The sequence below is a fragment of the Amblyraja radiata genome, chromosome 8 (assembly GCF_010909765.2).
Source record: "Amblyraja radiata isolate CabotCenter1 chromosome 8, sAmbRad1.1.pri, whole genome shotgun sequence".
In the NCBI taxonomy this organism is placed as follows: domain Eukaryota; kingdom Metazoa; phylum Chordata; class Chondrichthyes; order Rajiformes; family Rajidae; genus Amblyraja; species Amblyraja radiata.
The window spans coordinates 66,354,991-66,378,639 of NC_045963.1; the positions used below are offsets into that span (position 1 = coordinate 66,354,991).

Sequence of the window (23,649 nt, forward strand, 5' to 3'; positions counted from 1 at the left end):
AAGTGTGATTTTTCTCTGTGGAATATATTTATTTGTCCTTTCTAGCTTAGTATATGGGATATAATACACATTCACTTAAAACGCTGCTGAATGTGCAGGGTGGGATGCAGATTTCAGTGTTTCAAATGTATTAGATTAAAAATATTTTTAATAATACTCTTTTTTTTCCTTTTTAGTTTGGTGTTTGGGAACTGTAATGGTATTGCAATGGTTGATTACATTCAGAAGACTATACTTTTAAACCTGGGCACAATTGAACTCTATGGTTCGAATGATCCTTATCAGAGGCAACCAAAGTCCCCCCGCAAAACCCGACAGGCCTCGGGAGGTAAGCACTGATGTTTTTATTTCCCTAATAGCTGCAGGAGGTGAATTTGACATGATGTGCAGTGGATATAGGCACAGTATGCAGAAGATGTAATCTGATATGAAAGCATTAATTAGGTAGCAGTGCAGTTCATAGCCAGCTATTGCAAGGCAACGTGAAGTGCTGCACAATTGTTGCTTCTGCTGTGAGAGGAAGGTTTTCTTTTAAAAGGAACATCATCAATCTGTTCAGTGAATTGCTACTTTATATTAATCCTTAGAAATATGGTCAAGCAAGCTGCCATGTACACAGTACAGTAAAAGTTTCTCATGGAAAGATTTAAAAATTAAAAATCAATGAGCAAAGAATTGACCGGAAGAGATAAAGGGATGGGTGATGGGCACAGGACAGAACAAATTCCTGACCTTTTATGCTGGTGTTGTTAAGATTATGATATTGCATCATAATAGCCTTTATGGACTGAATGGCCAAGATCATTTTGCTAAATGCAGTCTTTTTTTTTTAAAGTTGAACATTGGAAATTGTAGATAAGTTGTCAAAATCTTCTGAACAAAGAAAAGCAAATGCAATTGCCCAAATGAGTAGCAGGTGAAATTGATATTGCAAGCAAAAAGGGGGAAAAACTAGGCATAACGATTTATCTGCCTGGTAGAAATGTACAGGCTTCAGAGATCATAAAATAATTGAAAACTGGCATGATAGAGAATAATCACTCAAGGAATAAGGTAGTATATTCTAGAATGTGCATCATCAGCTAATTAACATTGTTCACGACTGGCCTCATTGAGAGCTTCCCACAAAGATATAACAGGGCTGCCAACATTGGGTGAGAGTTGGGAGTGAGAAATTGCGAGAGACCAAGCCCGAGGGAGCGGAGGGGGGGGGGGGGGGGGTGGGAGGAGGGTGTGTGTCCCCCCCACACCCCCTCCCATTGGTACGGAGCTTTTGCATTTTTCAGCTTGAAATTGCGCAATATGGTGCACACTGTAGAGACTCTTTTAACTTACACTTGAATGCAATATATATGCTTTAAATTGGATTAGCTGTGAATAAGGTTAGACTAAATTACATTCCTAATTGCATTCCACAGTAGAGCCAAGGCTCTGATCAACACATGAATGATCCTAGCATATTCATGTATGGAAATCAGATTATAATCAAACACTTGGCCCATGTTGACCAAACATGGGTCTCACTACTACTCCTGACCCTGACTCCAGTTGCATACCTTCTCTCATTCCTGACCTTGAGTCCAGCCTTACACCTGCCCCCCTATTCAACCCTGATCATAACTGCTTACCTGCTTAGGTTCCCAGTGCTGAACACACCCATTGTCCCAGCTTTGACTGCACACCCAGTACTATTCCAGACCTTGACTCTGGATGCACACTTGGCTTTGCTCCTAGCCCCTCTGCACTGACAATATATCTGTCCCACACATAAAGCCCCATATCTGACCCCCTGGACCTAACCTATTACATTCAAGTCCACAGGTGTTTATCAAATGTGGTAATCTTTTATGGGGCACTTCACAGACCAGATTATGTATAACAAAATTTGCTACACCCATTGGCTTCCTTGTTATCTAACATGCTAGTTACTTTGTCAAAGAAGTCATCAATTGGTTGAACACAATTTCTCATCCATAAAATTATACTCAGCTGTATAAATATTCTGTTACCATTTCTTTCATTTTCCTAACAAACTGTCCTGAAGTCATTTTCACCCCCAATATTTTCAGTATTTTGCTGTCTTCCTCTCAGCTGGGTCTTTTCCGAAATGCAAATAACAAAGTCCAATAACTATATATTTAAGCAATAATATTCTATTTAATGTGATCTTTAGTGTACATAATATTTTCTGTGGTATTCATAACACAACAATGATAAAAAGATCATTGTTTCGATTGCACCTATCAACATGCATACATTATTATATTACAGTTAATATGTACCAAGGACAAATTTTTGTTCCAATGCTCTCCTTTCCCAATTACTTTTACATTGAAGTGACTGAAATCCAAGTGAAGTTTAAATGGCATTAGAAAAATAAAGCCTCTGGAATGGATGATGTTCATTACGTGGTTGGTTAGAGTCAGTATCAGCACAATTACTATATTAAACTTTGAATCTTCAGATGTCCTGGTTCAAGCTAAAACTAAAGACAAATAATAACCTCCTCACACATTCCCCTACAGGTATATCTGTCACTCCTTTAAAATATGCCCCTTCTTTGAACAAGCTCTTGAACATCGCATCTGAATCAGTTTCCATCTGATTACACTCCTTGAGGATGTTCATACGTGTTGAATTAATAAAATGAGATTGGGGACATTTCTATTCAACCTGTCAAAGGAATTTGGGGGGGGGGGGGGGGTGTTTAGAAATAGTCAGCGAGGTAAACAAACATAATAGTTGAGTGGCAAATGACAATAGTGCTACCTTCCCAATATTTAACTGAAGGAAACACCAGCCCCACAAACACTCGCCAGCCCCGCTCCCGGCATCTGTTCCCGCCGCTGCTTCATCCCCGGCTCTCCAACACCCGCGGCGCATGCAGTTTATATGAGTTTTTAAATTTTCGTTGATCACATAACTTCTCACGACAGAGCGTGAGAAATTTGTGATCAGCGTGAGAGCGTGAGACTTTGTTCAAATGAGTGATTCTCACGCTCAAAGCGTGAGAGTTGGCAGCCCTGGATATAGCAATCTCTGATAAGAAACTGTTTCTATTGTTTTGATGCAAGATGGCACTTGAGAGGAACAGCCTGGTGTCCAGTCAGTGAGTAGCCAGCACATTGAGCTGCTCTAGTATAGTTATCATACTGGAATTTATCTGACAATAGGGAAAATTGTTTAGGTATGTTATGTTCACAAAAAGTAGGACAAACGCAATTCAACTACAGTGCTCTACATAATGTTTGGGTCAAAGACCGATCATTTATTTATTTGCCTCTATTCCACAATTTGAGATTTGTAATAGAAAAAAGCACATGTGGTTAAAGTCAACATTGTCAGATTTTAATAAAGGCCATTTTTATACATTTTGGTTTCACCATGTAGAAATTACAGCAGTGTATATACATAGCCCCCCCCCCCCCCCCCTATTTCAAGGCGCCATCATGTTTTGGACACCGCAATGTCATGTAAATGAAAGAAATCATGTTTAGTATTTTGTTGCATATCCTTTGCATTCAATTACTTCTTGAAGTCTGCGATTCATGGGCATCACCAGCTGCTAGGTGTTTTCCCTGATGAAGCTCTACCAGGCCTGTATTGCAGCCATTTTTAGCTTATGCTTATTTTGGGGGCTAGTCCCCTTCAGTTTTCTCTTCAGCATATAAATGGCATGCTCAATTGGGTTCAGATCGGGTGATTGACTTGGCCACTCAAGAATTGATAATTTTTTAGCTTTGAAAAACTCCTTTGTTGCTTTAGCAGTATGTTTGGGATCATTGGCTTGCTGTAGAATGAACTGTCGGCCAATGAGTTATGAGTCATTTTTGAGGCTAACCAGTGGTTTGCATCTTGCAGTGTAGCCTCTGTATTCTTCTGTTCATGAAGTCTTCTGCAGACAGTGGTCATTGACAAATCTACACCTGACTCCTGAAGAGTGTTTCTGATCTGTTGGACAGGTGTTTGGGGATTTTTCTTTATTATAGAGAGAATTCTTCTGTCATCATCTGTGGAGGTCTTCCTTGGCCTGCCAGTCCCTTTGCGATTAGTAAGTTCACCAGTGCTCTCTTCTTAATGATGTTCCAAACAGTTGGTTTTGGTAAGCCTTAAACCCCTGTCTCACGGTGCGAGTCCACCCACGAGTGATCCCGAGTTAAAATCAAATCAAACACGTGGTAATCACGTAGAATTAATGTAGCGGGAACGTCGGAACTCGTGGACGTAACTTAGCAACTCGTAATGCTAACGGCAGGTACTCTGGAAACTTGTGAACTCGTGAAAAATTTTCAACATGTTGAATGATTTCCACGAGTCAAATTTACTCTTGAAGGAAAAATTTGAAACTTTTGAACTCGTTGTAATACCGTAGTAGCCCGTGAGTTTACCGTAGTGACTCGTGAGTAACTCGTGCGTTTGGCCTGAGTGCCAGAAATGAAATGTTGAAGATTAGTCAGACCTTAATGGAAAATTTTACAGTGATATAACAATTCACTGTTAAGGAGCAAAAAGCACTCACCGGGGATCCGAGAAACAGTGGCAAAAAGAATGAACCATGCAGTGTGGGGAAAGCCGCATTGCGAGAGTTAATAAGTTCCCTTCAGAACTTTAACTTTTCACATTGAAACGGTGCCATGAATCCTTGTTAGCTTAATGCACTTTTTATGGAGAAGCAGATATATGGGATCCGTCTATAATAAGGAATCCCGTCTCAGTATTTATATCCGACAAATTAACATCAGTTATTGAAGGCTGCTGCGTTTATACAGGGGATTTTCTCAGGCATCACTTTCCACCGTCTGTCCGGTTTAGAGAGCAAATGGTCAAAACAATGTTGTAAATGGGACGTTTTATTTTATAATTTTATAAATGGGAATTTTATAAATGTTATAAATTATAAATGGGAAGGAACTGCAGATGCAGGTTTAATCCAAAGAAGAATCTCGACACGAAACATCACCTATTCCTTCTCTCCAGAGATGCCGTCTGTCCCGCTGAGTTACTCGAAATGAATCGTCAGAAGCTCCTTCGTGGCGTGTTGCTATTCAGAGTTTTAAGTGTATTTGTACTAACCCGTGCAATGTGCTTGCGAAAGATAGGAGGCGTTCAGTGGGGAAGTTCACAAAATAAGTTCACAAGTTCAAGAAGGAACTGCAGATGCTGGAAAATCGAAGGTAGACAAAAGTGCTGGAGAAACTCAGCTGGTGCGTCAGCATCTATGGAGCGAAGGAAATAGGCAACGTTTCAGACCGAAACGTTGCCTATTTTCTTCGCTCCATAGATGCTGCCGCACCCACATATAAGTTCACAAGCCGCATTGGTAATTAAGACCAGTCATTTTTGTGTGTTATGTAAAATAAATTAATTTCAGGTTCTTTACATCACAAATATTTTCCTAAAAAGTTACCCACAACTTTAGGTTGTAAATGGGTTGGTTTCAGTCCAGCAAAAACACATAACATAAGTCCTTAATGACATTTCTTAGAAACACAGCGAGAGAGTGTGAATGTAGATGGGATATGACTCCAATTTTTAACTAACCCCTGTATTCGTGTATTCATATTTTTCCAATAAATTATGGTATCTACACCGGATGATAGCCTACCGTACAATATAGCCTACCGTACAATACCGTACAATGATAGCCTACCGTACAATACCGTACATTCTCATATTTACAATTAAGGGCCAATTGTATTCGGGTTTGTAATAAAAACTCAGTTTACCCGAGTTTAAATTGAAACTTGGGCCAGGTGCTGGGAAATTCTGGGACGCCACTGCTGAAGAGAACATCTGAGCTTTGTCTTTCATTCAGAGGTTCGCGGGCGGGCTGGGGTGACTAGGGCTCTGAAAACTTTGTTTCCCAGGGCTGGGGTGAGTGTGAAAGGGGTGGTTTCTGGGCAGATCTGCCCAATCAGCAATGTTTTGAGCCGCTGCTTTTTATACAGTTTAAGTCGCGGCGGTGGGACGGCTGCTCTGACAGACATACTGGGTGAGTAGAGAGACACACACTGCTATCCCTCTGGTCTACGGACCTTGCTGTCGGGGGAAAAAATAACGTTAATGTTCAATTTACCTAATCTTTTTGTTAGAAGTTTACCAACGTTTTGATGAGAGATAAATTAAGGGAATAAAACAATCTTACTAGACACAAAAAGCTGGAGTAACTCAGCCAAGCCAGCAGCATCTCTGGAAAGAAGGGTCAAAACGTTTTTTTCAGTCTGAAGAAGGGACTCGACCAGAAACGTCACCCATACACGTGGGAACTCTTTTAAACTCGTGAACATAAACTTGGAATCTCGTAGACAACCCTGAGTGTGATTTTTTCTTTCACTCGGGATCACTCGTGGGTGGACTCGCACCGTGAGACAGGGGCATAAGGTTTGGCTGATGTCTCTAACAGTTTTATTCTTGTTTCTCAGTCTCATTATGGTTTCTTTGACTTTCATTGGCACAACTTTGGTCCTCATGTTGATAAACAGGTATAACGGTTTCCAAAGGTGATGGAAAGACTGGAGGAAAGACTGGGTGCTGAGATCTCTCTTATACCTGCATTAAGGAGGCAATTAAACACACCTGAACAATTAAAAACGCCTGTGAAGACATGTGTCCCAAACATTATGGTGCCCTGAAATGGGGTGACTATGTATAAACACAGTTATAATTTCTACATGGTGAAACCAAAATGTATAAAAATGGCCTTTTATAAAATCTGACAATGTGCACTTTAACCACATGTGATTTTTTTCCTATTACAAATCTAAAATTGTGGAGTACGGAGACAAATAAATAAATGATGGGTCTTTGTCCCAAACATTATGGAGGGCATTGTAATTACCACAGTCAGTTTGACCTCAGTCATTGGCAGAGTGATGAAAAGTGCCACAAGCAATACCATCAAACAGCACTTGTTCATCATTAACTTGCACACCATTGCTCAATTTAAGTTTCACTAAAAGACTAAAGGCTTGTCACCGCATTGTTACTAACATGGACCAAAGAGCTGAATTCTATAAAATTTGACAGAGTGTGACATTGTGAAATTTTTGGACTAAAGCAATGGAATTCATTAGTGGGGCTGAACTTGATGAGATTTCCCAGCATACATCTGAGAACCAGGTTGTGATCTTATGCTAATTCAGACATGCACAAGATCTGAGACCGCATTGATTTCAATAGGGTTTTCAGGCATAGAGTTAGGAAGCAACAGGAAGCGTAAGTTTTTAAATTATTCCTCCACATTTAATTACGGTAAACTTTGGGTTACGTACAGCTCTCAGAAACCTTACATAACCTGGGGATGTATCTATATTTAGAAATAAATTTTCTATTGCTCATTGAAAAATGATCAGTGTGAAATTTTGTGGTCCGGATTTTCTGTCGTCTGGCACTGGCGAAGTTCCAAAAGTGCCGGACAAGTGAGTATCGGCCTGCAGTAACATTTTTTACTTCACAAGTAACAAGTAGCCTTTATTGTCATTCAGACCTTGCGGTCTGAACGAAATTTTGTTGCCTTGCAGTCCTACATATAGTAAAAATGACAAAACATACAATAAACACAAATTAACATCCACCACAGTGAGTTCACCAGGCACCTCCTCACTGTGGTGGAAGGTAAAAGTCTTAAGTCTTTGTCTCATCCCTTCTTATTCTCCCTCTGCGCCGAGGCCGCTGCCGCTGTCCCAGCCGCCGCTGTCGTCCACTGGGCCCGCGATCGGGTCGAGTGGCTGCTGCCGCCGGAACGTGCCCCAGCTCCGAGTTCTGGTCGCCGCTGTCCCAGCTCCGAGGCCAGGTCGCCGCTGCCGCTGCTCCAGCTCCTATGCCGTGTGGCCGCTGCCGCTGCCCCCGCTCCGAGGCCAGGCCGCCGCTGTCGCTGTCCCCGCTCCGAGGCCAGGTCGCCGCTGCCGCCGCCCCAGCTCCGAGGCCAGGCCGCCGCTGTCGCTGCCGCCGTCCCAGCCGCTGCCGCCGCCGTCCCAGCTCCGATGCCGGGCAGCCGCTGCCGCTGTCCCAGCTCCGAGGCCAGGCTGCCGCCGTCCCAGCCGCTACCGCCGCCGTCCCAGCTCCGATGCCGGGCGGTCGCTGCCGCTGTCCCAGCTCCGAGGCCAGGCCGCAGCTGCCGCTGTCAAAGCCGCCGCTGCCGCTGCCCAGCTCCGAGTTCTGGTCGCCGCTGCCGCTGTCCCAGCCGCCGCTGCCGCTGCCCCAGCTCCGCCATTAGGCCTCGGCGCAGGCGGAGACGGGGGATACGACAAAAGAAGTCGCATCCCCCGAAGGAAGAGACCAAAAACGTGTTCCCCCCCCCCCCCCCACATGCACAACATAATAAACCAAAAATCAACTAAACAGGACAAAAGAACAACACAAAAAAAGAAGAAAAAACAGACAGACTGCAGGCGATCCGCAACTGCTAAGGCAGCGCCGCCATCTTCTTCACTATGATTAAGATAAAAGCTATTGTAAAATAAATCACAATCACAATAATCACAATCATACTTTATTAGCCAAGTATGTTTTGCAACATACGAGGAATTTCATTTGCCAAGTCAGTCATACAAATAAAAGCAACGGAACACACAAAATACATTTTAACATAAACATCCTCCACATTCCTCACTGTGATGGAAGGCAAAAAAAAGTTAAAATCTCTTCCCATCTCTGCTCTCCCGCGATCGGGGTCCTTGAGACCTCTGTTGACTGGACAATCTTGACTCCCGTAGCCGGCGGCGTTTGGGCCGTCCGCATCGGGGCGATCAGCTCCTGTATCGGGGGATGTCTGCTCCCCCGCGCGGCGATCGGACCCCAGGTCGGGGCTGGTTGAGCCTCTGCGTCGTTGGAGCTTCCGACTTGCCTCTCCCGAGACTGCGAGCTTCTGTGGACTTACCATCAAGAGCTCGCAGTCTCGGGAGAGTGATCCCAGGCAAGGGATCAGCTCCGATGTTAGGTTCACCCGCACCCTCCCCGCGTTGGGACTTGAGTCAGTCCGAGGATAACTCCAGCTCTATCGATGGTTGGCCACAGATCAGCCGGAGATGCGATGATCTGTGGCCAACCATCACAAGTATCCTGCATGTAATCACCCAGATTCAGTTTGAGTCACCCTGACGGAGATTACAGAGAAACTCTACAAAACTAAATCATAGCCTTTGAGTTTGAAGGATTGAGGGAACTGAACCCAGGGAGCAAAATTAAAAATAGGAAAGGTAAATAACGTCTGGAACATATTTTATTGTAGGCCAAGATATTGGAGCAAGGATCCACAGATTTAAACTAGTATAGACTTAGTGCAGATAACAGGAAGGCATTCTAGGTACAAAGGTTGTGTAAGACATTGAATAAAGTCAGAGATTGATGATAAACTCATTCAAGAATGGGTGTTGGGAGATTGGGAAAGGTCCAGTAATTAAAACGGTGTTGTGGCATTTGATGATTGAGATGGGTTTAATTATCTTGAATGATTACCGTTTGTTTTCTTATTGTTTTAGGAATATTATGATGGAAATGTATTTGAGTACACATGTCTTGATGCCAAATATAGTTTTGAGCTATAATCCACTAACCATTCAATATGGAGGGGTTAATTTAATTATTAAAGTATTTTTGAAAGTTAGTTAAATTAGTAATGTAGTAATTAGAAATGTAAACATCTCAAGTTCAAAAGTCCCTTTTATAAATTTTTCATCTTTATTACTGACTTGTTAAATTGCAGAAGCAGAATAAACACCAATGAAGTTCATAAGTTCATTGATCAGTTAAATTTGTTTGGGATGACTTTGCATGAAATATCAAAATAGTTTGAAATTTAATAAAATCTCAACTATAATTGCCTTTACTTTAGTCTTTAGTAGGTAAAAATAATCTAGTCATCCAGGCATGTTTACAGATCTGCTTCACCTTCGCCTTATAAGAATATGCAGCTTTACCAGACAAGCTTTTATTGTGCTCTATGCTATTCCTTATTTGCCTATTAAATTATGTGCTTTCCTTTGAATCTTGCATTGCTTTCCTAATATAGTCACCAATTTATCATTATATGTTTATATAGTTACTTGATTAACACAATGCATTTCTCCTACACCATCAATAAAGCTATCTACTTGACATCTGTTTAGGAATAAACAGCTAATTGCTGATACCTTTCCAGTGAAAGTATTTTTTATGCAGGTCTTTGCATGCAATTGGTTCATTAAAACCATTGTGTGGTAGGTAAGTGCTGAGCTCATGTACTATCATCCCCATTAAGAGCTGCATGCTGTTACTGAGGTATTAGTGCTTGTCACAGTAACACCACTTATAAATTTTAGATGACCGGTAATATGAGGGCTGGAAGTTGGTACAAGAAGCTCCATTATCACTTCCCTCTCCGCCCTTCAAGAAAGAAGTTCTTAAAATCATGGCAAGGGCGGTCGGGAATGGGAAAGGGGAGCAGAGATGTAAGCTTGCATTTGCTTCTCGGAAAACAAAAGTACAACAGCTAGAATATCTGAAGCCATTTAACTGACATCAGTAGGAACCTCTTGTTTAATTAACATTGCATATTTTAGTATGTACTGGTTTCTAACTTCACAGCATAATTTTCCTCTTCCGTTAAATGATTCATGGTACTGCTAACATAAATGGGTTTTAGAAGAGGTCACTTTTGAATGGCCATTCTGTAACTTAATGAAATCTGCAGCACATTGTTATTAATTTCACTTTATACTGATTTTCACCTTCAGTAATTCCATAATTTTAATTATACAGTAACATTCTGAGTACCCATCAGTTGGATGGATAGAATACAAATCGATTAACAAAATTTATGGCCTTGCAGTCCTCCAAATATCAGCATGTTTGTGTATCCATATCATATGCTCTGTTTCCATAGCATATAATTTTCTTGCACATCATGAGTGTAGTGTTGAGGTCACAAAAAGGTTATGACAAGTAACTCCTAGTTGATTTTATTTTCCTTTCCTTGTACAGATTGCATTATCTTTTGCTGTGTTCTAAGTTTTGTTCTGCAGGTTATTACAGCCAAAATACTATTTTGGTGTTGTGCTCTTTTTCCATTGCATCCTAAGGCATGCTGACGGTGACTTCTTGCATGTGTGGTCTTTCTAGTTTGTATTCTGTGTCTGTGAAAAGACTTCGTTCTTCATATCTAAGTAAGTTATGATGAAACACATTTCTGTCTTGCTATTTGCTTTCTGTTGTTACTATAAATAGCAAATGCCATTGAAATTAGTGCATACTGCAAAGCCCTTTATTATAACATGTAGGAAGACCTGTTAAGAATATATTGTCTGCATTGGTTGCATAACACCTGGAGGCATTCAAAAGTCATTTTTTCGGTCTCTGTTCCAAAAGGGGGCATTTGTAGTCAGCAGTTTTTGAGATGGCCTGCTAATGTTTGGCTGAGAAATGTTCACTTTCCAGAAGAAACACAGATAACAGTGCACCTGGTCTATGCCTTGTGATTGACAACCCCACATACCAGCTGTATATACACTGCTGTTAGCCAGTTGCTCTCTTTCGACCTGCCAGCTGGTAATCAATATTTTCTGTCCTAACATTTTATTCAGGTTTGTTGATATTATAATCCACCAAATAGACTATCATCCCATTAATCCATAATAACTCACAGAAAGAAGAGTAAATTAATGTCTTTACCGGTCAAGGCCCAGTATTGTGTCCACCCTTAACAGAGCATGAGATGTCAGTGGCAACATAGTGGAGCAGCTGGTAGAGTTGCTGTTTCACAGCACCAGAGATCCGGATTCGATTCTCACCTTGGGTGTTGTCTGTGTCGAGTTTGAATGTTCTCCCTGCAAAGATGTGCTGTTTGTTTATTAATTTTTTTATTTGGAAATTGGCCCTAGAGTGCAGAGAATAGATGCGAAAGTGGGATGGTATAGAACTAGTGTCAAAAGGTGATCGATGGTTGGTGTTGTACTTGGTGGGACGAAGAGCTTGTTTCCATGCTGTATCTTTCAATCAATTGAAAGTCATTAGACTATTGCCAGAGTTAGTATATTAAAATTTTAACACAGTTCATAGTGGCAACTATGCATTGTCAGATCACGTTTCCCTACAAAGAAGCGGAAGCCCCATAATTCATGATGTTATTTTGTTTCCATTGGAGTTGAACCAAAGAGACAAATTGAAAATACATAGAACTTAAATTTCTTAACATTGACAGCACGACTTTCGAGCTCTCTTGGTCAATTTTGACTCATCCAGTCAGAAATACGCAACAGCTAATTCCCCTTTCACACTAAGGAGTTCCTTATCCGATTTCCATTATTATGGCCATTATTCGCTATCTGATGATCATGCACTTATTGCTTTTTTAATGAAGAGTTTTGTATGAATTCTAAATGTGCCTTTGGCTGTTTAGAACCCATTCTCTACTCATAGTTTAAAGAAAGGTGGTATTCCAGAGGAAGTCCATCCCAGAAACTATTCAAAATGAAGAATGCGGTCCATTTTGGGGATGCTGAGTGTCCTTAAAGCTCCATGAAAGGCATCCATGTGCACACATTTGTAGGGTACATGTCACCCAACGTCACTTCGATGGGTTCAACAGTGGATGTCTGGTGAAACTGCAAATCAGACAGATCATGAAATTGATTAGCATGTAATGCTATTTGGATACCAGCATTCTTTAATTTGGACCTCTTTATTGCAGTCAGCTGATTCCCTCAAAGAATCAGCCGCAGAAATCCCACCCTAGTGATGGTATTTGAAGGGACAAGTTACAGTGCCCTCCATAATGTTTGGGACAAAGACCCATCATTTATTTATTTGCCTCTGTACTCCACAATTTGAGATTTGTAATAGAAAAAATCACATGTGGTTAAAGTGCACATTGTCAGATTTTAATAAAGGCCATTTTTAAACATTTTGGTTTCACCATGTAGAAATTACAGCAGTGTTTATACATGGTACCCCCATTTCAGGGCACCATAATGCTTGGGACACAGAAATGTCATGTAAATGAAAGTAGTTATGTTTAGTATTTTGTAGCATATCCTTTCAATGCAATGACTGCTTGAAGTCTGCGATTCATGGACATAACCAGTTGCCGGGTGCCTTATCTGGTGATGCTCTGCCAGGCCTGTATTGCAGCCATCGTAAAGGGCCTGTCTCACAATAATATCTTTAATTGTCATTGCACAGAGGTACAACGAGATTAGGTATGCAGCTTCCATCCAATGTAATAACTTAATTAGCTAAAGATTTAGACACCCAGAGAAACAAGATTAAAAGTTTGATTGTTTTATGAACTCGGGAGAGCCCTTGGGTAAACTCGCATCGTGGGACAGGCAATAGACAATAGGTGCAGGAGCAGGCCATTCAGCCCTTCGAGCCAGCACGGCTATTCAATGTGATCATGGCTGATCATCCCCAATCAGTACCCTGTTCCTGCCTTCTCCCCATATCACCTGACTCCGCTATTTTCAAGAGCCCTAACTAGCTCTCTCTTGAAAGCATCCAGAGAACCCGCCTTCACCGCCGTCTGAGGCAGAGAATTCCATAGACTCACCACTCTCTGTGAGAAAAAGTGTTTCCTCGTCTCCGTTCTAAATGGCTTTCTCCTTATTCTTAAACTGTGGCCCCTGGTTCTAGACTCCCCCAACATCGGGAACATGTTTCCTGCCTCTAACGTGTCCAAACTCTTAACAATCTTATATGTTTCAATGAGATACCCTCTCATCCTTCTAAACTCCAGAGTGTACAAGCCCAGCTGCTCCATTCTCTCAGCATATGACAGTCCCGCTATCCCGGGAATTAACCTTGTAAACCTACGCTGCACTCCCTCAATAGCAAGAATGTCCTTCCTCAAATTAGGGGACCAAAACTATACACAATTCTCCAGGTGTGGTCTCACTAGGGATCTGTACAACTGCAGAAGGACCTCTTTGCTCCTATATTCGATTCCTCTTGTTATAAAGGCCAATATACCATCGCTTTCTTCACTGCCTGCTGTACCTGCATGCTTACTTTCATAGACTGATGTACAAGGACCCCCAGATCCCTTTATACTTCCCCTTTTCCCAACTTGACGCTATTTAGTAATCTGCCTTCCCGTTTTTGCAACCAAAGTGGATAACCTCACATTTATCTGCATTAAACTTCATCTGCCATGCATCTGCCCACTCCCCCAACCTGAGCAAGTCACCCTGCATTCTCATAGCATCCTCCTCACAGTTCACACTGCCACCCAGCTTTGTGTCATCTGCAAAATTGCTAATGTTACTTTGAATGTTACTTTAGCTTATGCTTGTTTTAGGGGCTAATCTTTTCTCTTCATCATATAATTGGGTTCAGATCGGGTGATTGACTTGGCCACTCAAGAATTAACCATTTTTTAGCTTTGAAAAAATCCTTTGTTGCTTTAGCAGTATGTTTGGGATCATTCTCTTGCTGTAGAATGAGCCGCCAGCCAATGAGTTTTGAGGCATTTGTTTGAACTTGAGCAGATTGGATGTGTCTATACGTTTCAGAATTCATTATGCTACCACCATCAGCAGTTGTATCATCAATGAAGATAAGTGAGCCAGTACCTTCAGCAGCCATACATGTCCAGGCCATAACACCCCCACCACCGTGTTTCACAGATGCGGTATGCTTTGGATCTTGGGCCGTTCCTTCTCTCCTCCATATTTTGCTCTTGTCATCACTCTGATATCGGTTAATCTTCGTCTCATCTGTCCACAAGACCTTTTTCCAGAACTGTGGTTGCTATTTTAAGTACTTCTTGGCAAACTGCAACCTAGCCATCCTATTTTTTTCTGCTAACCAGTGGTTTGCATCTTGCAGTGTAACCTCTGTATTGCTGTTCATGAAGTCTTCTGCGGACAGTGGTCATTGACAAATCCACACCTGATGCCTGAAGAGTGTTTCTGATCTGTCCCCTGGGATGGCGGGACTGTCATATGAGGAAAGATTGAAAAGACTAGGCTTGTATCCACTGGAGTTTAGAAGGATGATGGGGATCTTATAGAAACATATAAAATTATAAAAGGACTGAACAAGCTAGATGCAGGAAAAATGTTCTCAATGTTGGGCGAGTCCAGAACCAGGGGCCACAGTAGAGGTAATTTAAGACTGAGGTGAGAAAAAAACTTTTTCACCCAGAGAGTTGTGAATTTATGGAATTCCCTGCCACAGAGGGCAGTGGAGCCTGTCACTGGATGGAGTTAGATAGAGCTTTAGGGGCTAGTGGAGTCAAGGGATATGGGGAGACGGCAGGCATGGGTTATTAATAGGGGACGATCAGCCATGATCACAATGAATGGCGGTGCTGGCTCGAAGGGCCGAATGGCCTCCTGCACCTATTTTCTATGTTTCTATGTCGGGCAGGTGTTTGGGGATTTTTCTTTATTATAGAGAGAATTCTTCTGCCATCAGCTGTGGAGGTCTTCTTTGGCCTGCCAGTCCCTTTGTGATTAGTAAGCTCACCAGTGCTCTTTTTCTTCTTAATGATGTTCCAAACAATTGATTTAGGTAAGCCTAAGGTTTGGCTGATGTCTCTAACAGTTTTATTCTTGTTTCGCACTCATAATGGCTTCTTTTACTTTGGTCGTCATGTTGTTAAACAGCAATAAAAGTTTCCAAAGGTGATGAAAAGACTGGAGGAAATACTGGGTGCTGAGAGCTCTCTTATACCTGCACTAAGGAGGCAATTAAACACACCTGAGCAATTACAAACACCTATGAAGCCATGTGTCCCAAACATTATGGTGCCCTGAAATGGGGGTACTATGTATAAACACTGCTGTAATTTCTACATGGTGAACTCAAAATGTATAACAATGGCCTTTATAAAAATCTGACAATGTGCACTTTCACCACATGTGATGACAATATTACAAATCTCAAATTGTGGAGAATAGAGGCAAATAAATTGTCCCAAACATTATGGAGGGCACTGTAGTTGCTCGTGATTATTGTCTGTCCTTCATGTTTTTGCCTATTCTACTGAATTAACACTGTATCATGTCTCTAAGAGAGGACAGTGTGTTCATGTTTTATGGAACCACTGCAGAAGCAGGTTTCCAGCTTTTATATCATTGAGATTCCTGGACAGCTGTCACCTTTAAGTTGCATAACACATTAAAATCCAAACCATTGCTGGCAAGAGGCTGAACTTCCAGAGCAGGAAGCTGGTGTTGCTTGATAGAAGTCTGACCTTCCACTATGCTACTTGGACATTGAATGGCTGCTGCTTGTCAATGCAGTGAGAATAATGACATTGGCTTCCGAATACATTGGTTAGTCTTGCCATTGTGTTGATGGAGTTGACCAACACCCACACCCCAAACGCTGGTTTCTAACCCTAAAGGAAGGGCTCTAATCCCTTAAACTCTATGCTGGAACCTGATCCCTTTGTGGCCCTTAACGTTGAATTCAGGACTTTTGGCAGGTTTTCCAATGCATCAGGTGTTTCATTGTGCCTACAAAGTGATTTCCATCTGTAACATGCCCTCAACTGCATGTGATGCAGCACAACCTGTATCTGAGTTTGCCGACTAAACCTATACTACCTACACGATCCTTGTCCCTGCCCTGGCTACAGATCAAGTGCCTGGTTTCTTCTGGACACACCCTGCCTGGATCCTTAAAATTGCCTCGGGTGTCTATATCCAAACTATGACTGCATTTGTAAAATTCACTTTGTCTTCCTCCTTTGAATGTCTTTTTGTTCACCCATTGCCAAACCATGTCACACTTCTCAAGATTCTTGCAGAAGCAAAACACAAGAGTAGATTGTGGTGAGGCTATTGGAGGGATGAGGTATGATGATATGTAAAGTGAGTGTTAATATTTTCAGGAGTCAATAAAGCAGATAAGGAGGAAGATTAGATGTGAGCAGTTTCCTCACATCTATTCATTGTTATTAATTGATTCAGCTGGTGTAGGCTCAACAAAGACTGTTCCAATCAATAACCAGCACACGTTCTTCCATGGGGTTTGGAGGATGCAGGCATACCTGTCCCCTTCCAATTAACTCCTGATATTTCCAGTTTTAGTGCCAACTGACCCTGCAGAAAAAGAACGTTTCCATTAAGTGTTGTGCAGTGTAGAATTTAGTGACAGTTGTGGTTGATTCGCAAACTCAGATTTACTAAAACCGTGTAAATGTCAGTGACTGTTAGGTATGAACCCTGATGGATGGAAATCGTTGGATGATGAGCGACATGAATGTCGTGAATTGAGCACTGGATGAAATTAATGTGCCCTTGGTAGGTTATGGTTTTGAAAATCATTTCACTATCAATAGTCAATAGTGCTTTATTTGTCACATGTGCAACTGCACAGCAAAATTCATTTTGCATATATTACACATTCGAGCGACGCTATTTTTGATGCTATTATTCAAAGTTCAAAGTCCAGTTGGCTTGCGTGGTCAATGCACTGGAGCAGTTCCTGGGAACCATGTGGCCATTTACCAAAATCATGGATGCTTTCATTTGTGAAAACAAGGATATTGCCTTCCTTGGTGAAAGGTTTGACAGGATCAGCAGTCAGAATCACCCTCAGTGGTATGATATGAATATTCCTCTTGAGCCCCATTAACTAATCTTAATCATTAATAGCGTAATTAAACTTCTTGCAATGCTACATATTAACTCGTGGGATAGGGGCAGGAGTGGACCATAGCTTCCTGAGCCTGTGTGCCACTTAATAAGATCATGGGTGATCTAATTGTAGCATTGATTCTGGCTTCCACTTTACCCAAGGAAATATCTAACTGTTTGCTTGTCAGGAATGTACCTACCTCTGCTTTAAAAAATATTCAAAGACTGCTTCTACTTGTTGGGAAGATCTAAAGATGTACAACCTTTTGGGATTTGGTCATCTTATTTGGTATCTGAACCCATTTCCGTTCAAGTACTGGTCAGCAGTGTACTCTGACCTCTTGTGAATGAATACAGGGCGTTTCATTTACATTGCACATCAAAGTCTTCTGTGCAGCATCTGAAAACCTCGGATCCCATTTTTTCCCATGTTGGCCGATGTTTCCCTTGTCATCTTCATTTACTGCTTGGCTGCCAGCACCTCCAGCCAAAATGTGCCTTGCCCTTTAGCAGTTTAGGATAGATTTAATTGGTGCAAAGGACCCCGGTTATTGGCCCCATGCTGAAGAGTCCATTAAAACAAAGACATTATACTGTCTGGACATGGAAATTATTTGAATGAACAGTAGCAGAATATATGCATTGTATTCCCCTTCTGGGTAACTTTTGAGGATGATTATATTTGACCCCATATGTTACTTTTATCAAAATGTTGTGATAAATTACATGCAATGCTCATTTTTCTAACTTGATGGCAATTGATTGTAAATAGTTACTGATAGGTGAGATAGATAAACTTTTGCAAATTTAATGAAATAAATTTGGAAATAAACTATTATATTTTAAAAGATGCTTCTATTTTATGGAAACATCTCAACCTCAAACAGAAGCATTGCTTACATCTATCTCTGAAATATGTGTACATTCAAATTACTGATTAACTATATACTGGGCATATTAGTTTGGCTATTTGTCCTGGTAAATGTTGAATTTTCAATTCTATTTGTAATGGAAAAGAACAGCAGGGAATTTATAAGACATCTGATCCGCAACAATCATTTTGCATCTGGGAAGAGCAATTGTCAAGGGGCTCGTTGAGCTACTTAACCTCAAATAGCTGCCAATTCCAGTTACAATATCTGCCTTATATGTTTTTTGAATACTTGAATTGTAGTAGGGGATGGAGCCCTTACAGGAAGCAGGGTGGGAAGAAGTGTAGTCCACATAGCCATGGGAGTCAGTGGGTTTATAGTAGATGTCGGTCAGTAGTCTATCGCCTGCGATGGACATAGTGAGGTCTAGAAATGGTAGGGAAATATCGGATATGGTCCAGGTGTATTTGAGTGCCGGATGGAAGTTAATGGTGAAATGGACCTAGCTTCCTGTAAGGACTCCATCCCCTACACCCAATTCCTCTGTCTACGCCGCATCTGCACCCAGGATGAGATGTTCCACACCATGGCATCGGAGGTGTCCTCATTCTTCAGGGAACGGGGGTTCCCCTCTTCTAAAATAGATGAGGCTCTCACCAGGGTCTCTTCTATACCCCGTAATTCTGCTCTCCCCATCCCCCCACTCGTAACAAGGGCAGAATCCCCTTTGTCCTCGCCTTCCACCCTACCAGCCCTCACATACAACAAATAATCCTCCGACATTTTCGCCACCTCCAACGGGATCCCACCACTGGCCACATCTTCCCATTTCCTCCTCTGATTGCTTTCCGCAGATACTGCTCCCTCCGTAACTCCCTGATTAATTCGTCCCTTCCCACCCAAATCACCCCCTCTCCTGGCACTTTCCCTTGCAACCGCAGGAAATGCTACACTTGTCGCTTTACCTCCCTCCTTGACTCCATTCAAGGACCCAAGCAGTCTTTCCAGGTGCGGCAGAGGTTCACCTGCACTTCCTCCAACCTCATCTATTGCATCCGCTGCTCTAGGTGTCAGCTGCTCTACATCGTTGAGACTAAGCGTAGGCTTGCCGATCGCTTCGCCCAACACCTCCACTCGATTCGCAATAACCAACCTGATCTCCCGGTGACTCAGCACTTCAACTCCCCCTCCCATTCCGAATCCGACCTTTCCGTCCTGGGCCTCCTCCATGGCCAGAGTGAGGACCACTGTAAATTGGAGGAACCGCACCTCATATTTCGCTTGGGCTGTTTACACCCCAGCAGTATGAACATTGACTTCTCCGATTTCATGTAGTCCCTGCTTTCTGCTCCCCTGCCCAGCTCTCCCACAGCCCACTGTCCCCGCTTCTTCCTTTCTTCTTCCCGCCCCCCACCCTCACATCAGCCTGAAGAAGGGTCTCGACCCAAAACGTTGCCTATTTCCTTCGCCCCATAGTTGCTGCCTCACCCGCTGAGTTTCTCCAGCATTTTTGTCTACCTTCGATTTTCCAGCATCTGCAGTTCCTTCTTAAACATGAATTGATACATTATGCTTTTTGATCCAGGTATAGGAAAGGAAAATGTTAGAAAAGAAATAACTTTAGTTGAACATTATCCCTGTCTGTCTTCATTACAAACTCTGATAATGTTAGAAAATGCAAAATAAGAACAGTAATCGTCCAATTCAGCTCCATAAACCATTTAATGAAGTCACGGCTGATCCAAACTACACTACTTTCCTATTTTCTCCTCATTCCTTTTGATTCCTTGAAATTTAGATGACCGTCAATTCTTGAAGATATTCAAAAATATCAGGTCCTCGGCCCTTTGGACTAGAAAAGATTTGTTATCCTCTGAGAAGAAAAATTCTCTCGGCCCTGCCCTTCAGAATTTTATGTTTCACTAAGATTATTCTTTATTCTGATAAGTATAGGCTCAACATTTCTTTATATTTTACATTCTTATTATGTCAGTATCCTTTAACTTAGTTGCTTTGATTTTGCATAACGCATGCAGTAAAACCAACACAGTGTTCCATCCTAGTCTGATGAAGGGTCTCGACCCGAAATGTCACCTATTTCTTTTCTCCAGAGATGCTGCCTGACCCACTGAGTTACTGCACCATTTTGTGTCAATCTGCAATATTCCAATATCCTTCCCAATTGTAGCTGCAGGACTTTTAATCTTTCTGTACTAGGACTTCCAATTCCCTTTGTACTGCCATATTTTGTAGTCTTGCTCCATTTAATTGATTATATACAATTAAGTTATACAATGGAATGAATATTTGACCAAGAAGTAAAACTACCATCCATTGATAATTATTTATGTTTCTGAGTTTCTGGAGTCATGTAGTGATCTCATCTCTCCCACAGTTTCCTGTCCATCGAATGGTGTTCATGCACGCTATATGATCTCATTTGTCACCTGTATATTTTCCAGAAACGTTATCGTTCTGGAGCGATTGCTTCAATAGAAGACTTAACAACTCAAAGAGACTTTGAAGGAAATATAACTAGGTTTGATTTGTTCAAGTGAGTGCTCTGAAATAATGGGTTTGAATGGGGGAGTTCATTCGAGAAGGCTTCCTTCTTCATTCTTCTCTGGACACGTCCACCTCAAAACGATGTTTTCATAAATGTTGGCATGATGATCCACAGGTACTCCATTAATTCCCATACTACAGGTACTCCATTAATTCCCAACAAAGTTCTGCCCCCAAATACTTCCTATGGTAAGAAAGAACTGCAGCTGCAGGTTTAAATTGAAGGAAGACACAAAATGCTGGAGTAACTCAGCGGGTGAGGCAGCATTTCTGGAGAAAATGGGCGAAGTTTCGGGTCGAGACCCTTCATCAGACTGATGTCAGGGGAGGGGGCGGGACAAAGATACATTGTAGGCGGAGACAGTAAGACTAGTGGGAGAACTGGGAAGGAGAAGGGGATGGAGAGAGTATGGTACGGAGAGTGTATAGGTATGGAACCTTTGGTAACTTCAGCTTCAATTTTCTGTTATTGGTTTCTGTTCATTTTTGTATAGCTGCATCTCTTGAAAGTACTTTGGAAATTGTTTGTACATTAAAGACACCAAATATCAGTTATGTATAAAGATAAGCTGTCCATCATCATCAAGATTATCAAAAATAACAAGCTGATTTTTTTTTTGCTAGGTCTCTGTGATATCAATGAGAGTTCTACAGTTCTGGATGACCGCTGCAAGTCTCCCACATCAGGTAAGTCTGTCAATATGCAAGGTCTCAATAAATCTCATTATTTTGTTATGTGGTTGCTTAAGATAGAGCACTTGTTATTAAGTGGAAATGAAGAGTAACATAATATGACAATCAGATATGAATGTGGTTGTCTACTTTAAAATCCAATGAAAGGAATAGATTTGAACTACAGATATCATCACTCAATATTTTCACGTGTGAGAATGTACATAGTTAATATATGAAGGTAAGTCGTACCTTTCCAGTTTCATATCAATTTATTGAATTTATGGAAGCTTGCCATCAAAGATATCTGACCATTCTACAACAGAGCAGTTTTGGATGAATTCCTGGTTTTCTATGATTCAAATGTGTGCCCTCTAATCAAGACACCAGAGGTGGTTTAAACTTCCTCGCAAATCATGATCAAGTACTGGTGAGGTGCTGCACCATCCCATTGACTGAGGTGTATTGTCATATCACTATCGTTAATGGCGTAGGCCAATGTGACCTAATCATATTTATCACTGTTGATGCAAATATAGGTAACAGCACTGATGACTAAATGATTTGAAATGTGAACACAGTATGTTGTATTGGAGGTACTATCATATCATATCTATCTATCTTTTATACTTTTAAAACTCTGTGGGTGGGTGTCATTTTGCCTTTGAAATGTATCTCCTTGAAAACCAGACGCAAAAACGCGGAGATTTTTATATATTTCGGTAGGGATTTAACTTATGATTTCAGAAATCCACTCCGCTCTAAATTTGGTCAATTATTTCCCCAGATTTTGAATAAAGTTGTTAACTAAACTCTCTTTAAAAAAAATAATCGCCGCTTGCCAGCTGTTGACGTCACAATGCCCACATGCCCACCAATCGAACCCACCTGCCTCCTGGACCCATCCCCCCCCCCCCCCCCCCCCCCCCGCCGCTGTGGATTAATGCAGCTGCTGTCAACGCGCATGCGCAGTTTTTTACGAGTCACATTATGCCCGCCCCCCTTATTCAAAACTTCCTCGCAAAACGAGCAGAAAGAACGAGCGTTCTGCAGATCCGGAGGTCACCGCCGCTCGCTCACAGCCGCCCGCGCACTCACAGCCCCCCGCGCGCTCACAGCCGCCCGGTCACCGGAGGTCTCCGGCTTGCATCTGAATCTTCTCCGTTTCCCCCGCCCGATGGTAGAACATGGCAGCGGCGGCCGTTTTCATCGCGCGGGGCACGCGATGAGAAGGTGGCCCTCGCGGCCATTACTCCCTCAGGGAAACCTGCCCTGGCGCAGCGAGTGAAGTCATGCCCCTCCCTCCCGCTGCAAACTGAACACGCTGCCAATCGCGCCGCTCGCAAGTCCTTTGAAAAAAAAGTTGCCACCCCCCCCCTCCTCTCTCCCTCTCCCTCTCCCTCTCCCTCTCTCTCTTCCTCTCTCCACACCTCGTCTAGTGTTATTAAAAGTCATTATTAATTCTATTATATTTATATTACATTTATGTTAACATTTGGAGAACTGTGTCAGCTTGAATCTAAACTAATTTATTAAAGTTTCATGATGGGTTTTGTTCAGAGAGGAAAATAGCCATACAGGTGCACAACCTTTTATCCGAAGATCCAAATAACGAAAACCTCCGAATAGCGGACATTTTTTCGGTCCTTGAAGAAAGGTCCTTGAAAACGTTCACCGAGGGCGGCCCGCAGAGGTGACAGCGGAACCTCCGGTCGGTCCTCGAAGAAAGGGGAACTAAATCCCCATTCATAAAAGAGAAGGTGAGGGTATATTGCGCGGGAGGGTTAATAATTGACAATATGCTGCTGCCTGCCCGCTGAATTAAAAAGTTCCCACGGTAGCACGATACACAGTGTATCGTGAGTCTTGCGTGGGAACTTTTTAACTCAGCGGGCAGGCAGCAGCAGCAGATTGTCGCTGCCTTCAGTTTCACCCCACCTACACCCCTCTGCTTCCCGGCCATGTGTGTGACCCCTTCC

The 23,649-nt window shown here is 42.1% G+C and overlaps 1 protein-coding gene across 6 annotated transcripts in view; it reads left to right on the forward strand.

Moving 5' to 3' along the window:
- The window catches only part of stxbp5 (syntaxin binding protein 5), a 245,187-nt gene that overhangs the window by 161,367 nt on the left and 60,171 nt on the right, over window positions 1–23,649 (forward strand). For all 6 annotated transcript variants that reach the window (XM_033026117.1, XM_033026118.1, XM_033026119.1 and 3 more), the window contains exons 18-19: window positions 177–328; window positions 21,623–21,685. In XM_033026117.1, coding sequence (XP_032882008.1) covers window positions 177–328; window positions 21,623–21,685 — 215 coding nt within the window. The remainder of the gene's footprint in view (window positions 1–176; window positions 329–21,622; window positions 21,686–23,649) is intronic.